At 60.7% G+C, this 1,493-nt stretch overlaps 1 protein-coding gene across 1 annotated transcript in view; it reads left to right on the forward strand.

Moving 5' to 3' along the window:
* Positions 1–1,149: 1,149 nt before the first annotated feature.
* Positions 1,150–1,493, forward strand: part of LOC104403619 (nuclear factor 1 C-type-like) — a gene marked incomplete at both ends in the record, with an annotated part of 520 nt that continues 176 nt past the window's right edge. The window contains one exon of the mRNA XM_010011828.1: positions 1,150–1,488. Within this exon, the coding sequence (XP_010010130.1) occupies positions 1,150–1,488 (339 nt within the window). The remainder of the gene's footprint in view (positions 1,489–1,493) is intronic.

Below are 1,493 nucleotides of genomic sequence, written 5' to 3' on the forward strand. Positions count from 1 at the left end.
CACTGGTGATGGGGTCCCCTGGCAGGATGGGGTCCCCAGGCTGGGATGGGTCCCCAAGGTCAGGAGGGATCTGCATCCCGCAGGCAGAGTTGGGTCCCCATGAGTGGGATGCGCTCCCCAGCAAGAGGGGTCCCTTGTGTGCTATGGGGGGACACCCATGGGGTCACAGCTCTGGTGAGGCTGGGTCCAGAGCAGGGGCTGTCAGTAGGTCTGTGTATGGGGGGGACTTTTGGTGGGTTTGGGGAGGTCGTGCTGGTGGTTGCAGTTCTTGGTGTCTGTGCTGGGTTCAGGGGACAGCAGGGGCTCTGCTGGGGTGTCTGTGCCAGGTCACAGCAAAGTCTGTGCCAGGGAAGCAAGTCCGAGGCTGTGCAGGAGCTGGTTTGGGGTTAGGGGGTCTGTGCTGAGTCCAAGTGGGAATTATCAGGGTCCATATGGGGTTAATCCCTGCAGGGAGCCTGCTCCAGGGGACACTGTTCCCTCCAAGCAGGGTCACTTTGGGACACAGCTGCTTCAGTCAGGGAATGGCATTGCTGCCCTGGAATGAGTGGGACCAGTGTCATGTCCAGAGCTGTTCACCCCATCCCATGCTCTGTGTCCTCCCCTGGCTCCAGCTCATGGACACCTCAGGGATGCGTTTTCTTGTTTTCTGCAGCACTCACACATGGGGCAAACGGGGGGAGCTTCCCACTGGTGCAGGGGAAGCTGGGGTGTGGGACATGTGTCCCTTGGATGCTATGGGCTGGCAGTGCCTGACCACTGCTGGAGTGGTGGCTCCGTCAGGCACAGTGGCAAGTGGGGGTTCTGTGTCTGTCGGGATCAGATCACAGCATCCCTGAATGGTTTGTCTTGGAAGGGACCTTAAAGCTCCTCCAGCTCCAACCCCTGCCCTGGGCAGGGACACCTTCCACTAGAGCAGGTTGCTCCAAGACCCTGTGTCCAACCTGGCCTTGAACACTGCCAGGGATGGGGCAGCCACAGCTTCTCTGGGCACCCTGTGCCAGCGCCTCAGCACCCTCCCAGGGAAGAGCTTCTGCCTCAGAGCTCATCTCAATCTCCCCTCTGGCAGGTTAAAGCCATTCCCCTTGTCGTGTCCCTCCATCCCTTATCCAAAGCGCCTCTCCAGTGACCACCCATTCCTCTGCCCCACAGGATGAGTTCCACCCCTTCATCGAGGCGCTGCTCCCCCACGTCCGGGCCTTCGCCTACACGTGGTTCAACCTGCAGGCCCGCAAGCGCAAGTACTTCAAGAAGCATGAGAAGAGGATGACGAAGGACGAGGAGAGGGCGGTAAAGGACGAGCTGCTGAGTGAGAAGCCGGAGGTGAAACAGAAATGGGCCTCACGCCTCCTGGCCAAGCTGCGCAAGGACATCCGGCCCGAGTGCCGCGAGGACTTCGTGCTCTCCATCACCGGCAAGAAGCCCTCGTGCTGCGTCCTCTCCAACCCTGACCAGAAGGGGAAGATGCGCCGCATCGACTGCCTGCGGCAGGCAGA

Source organism: Nestor notabilis, unplaced genomic scaffold, assembly GCF_000696875.1.
Source record: "Nestor notabilis isolate BGI_N333 unplaced genomic scaffold, ASM69687v1 scaffold27443, whole genome shotgun sequence".
Lineage (NCBI taxonomy): Eukaryota > Metazoa > Chordata > Aves > Psittaciformes > Psittacidae > Nestor > Nestor notabilis.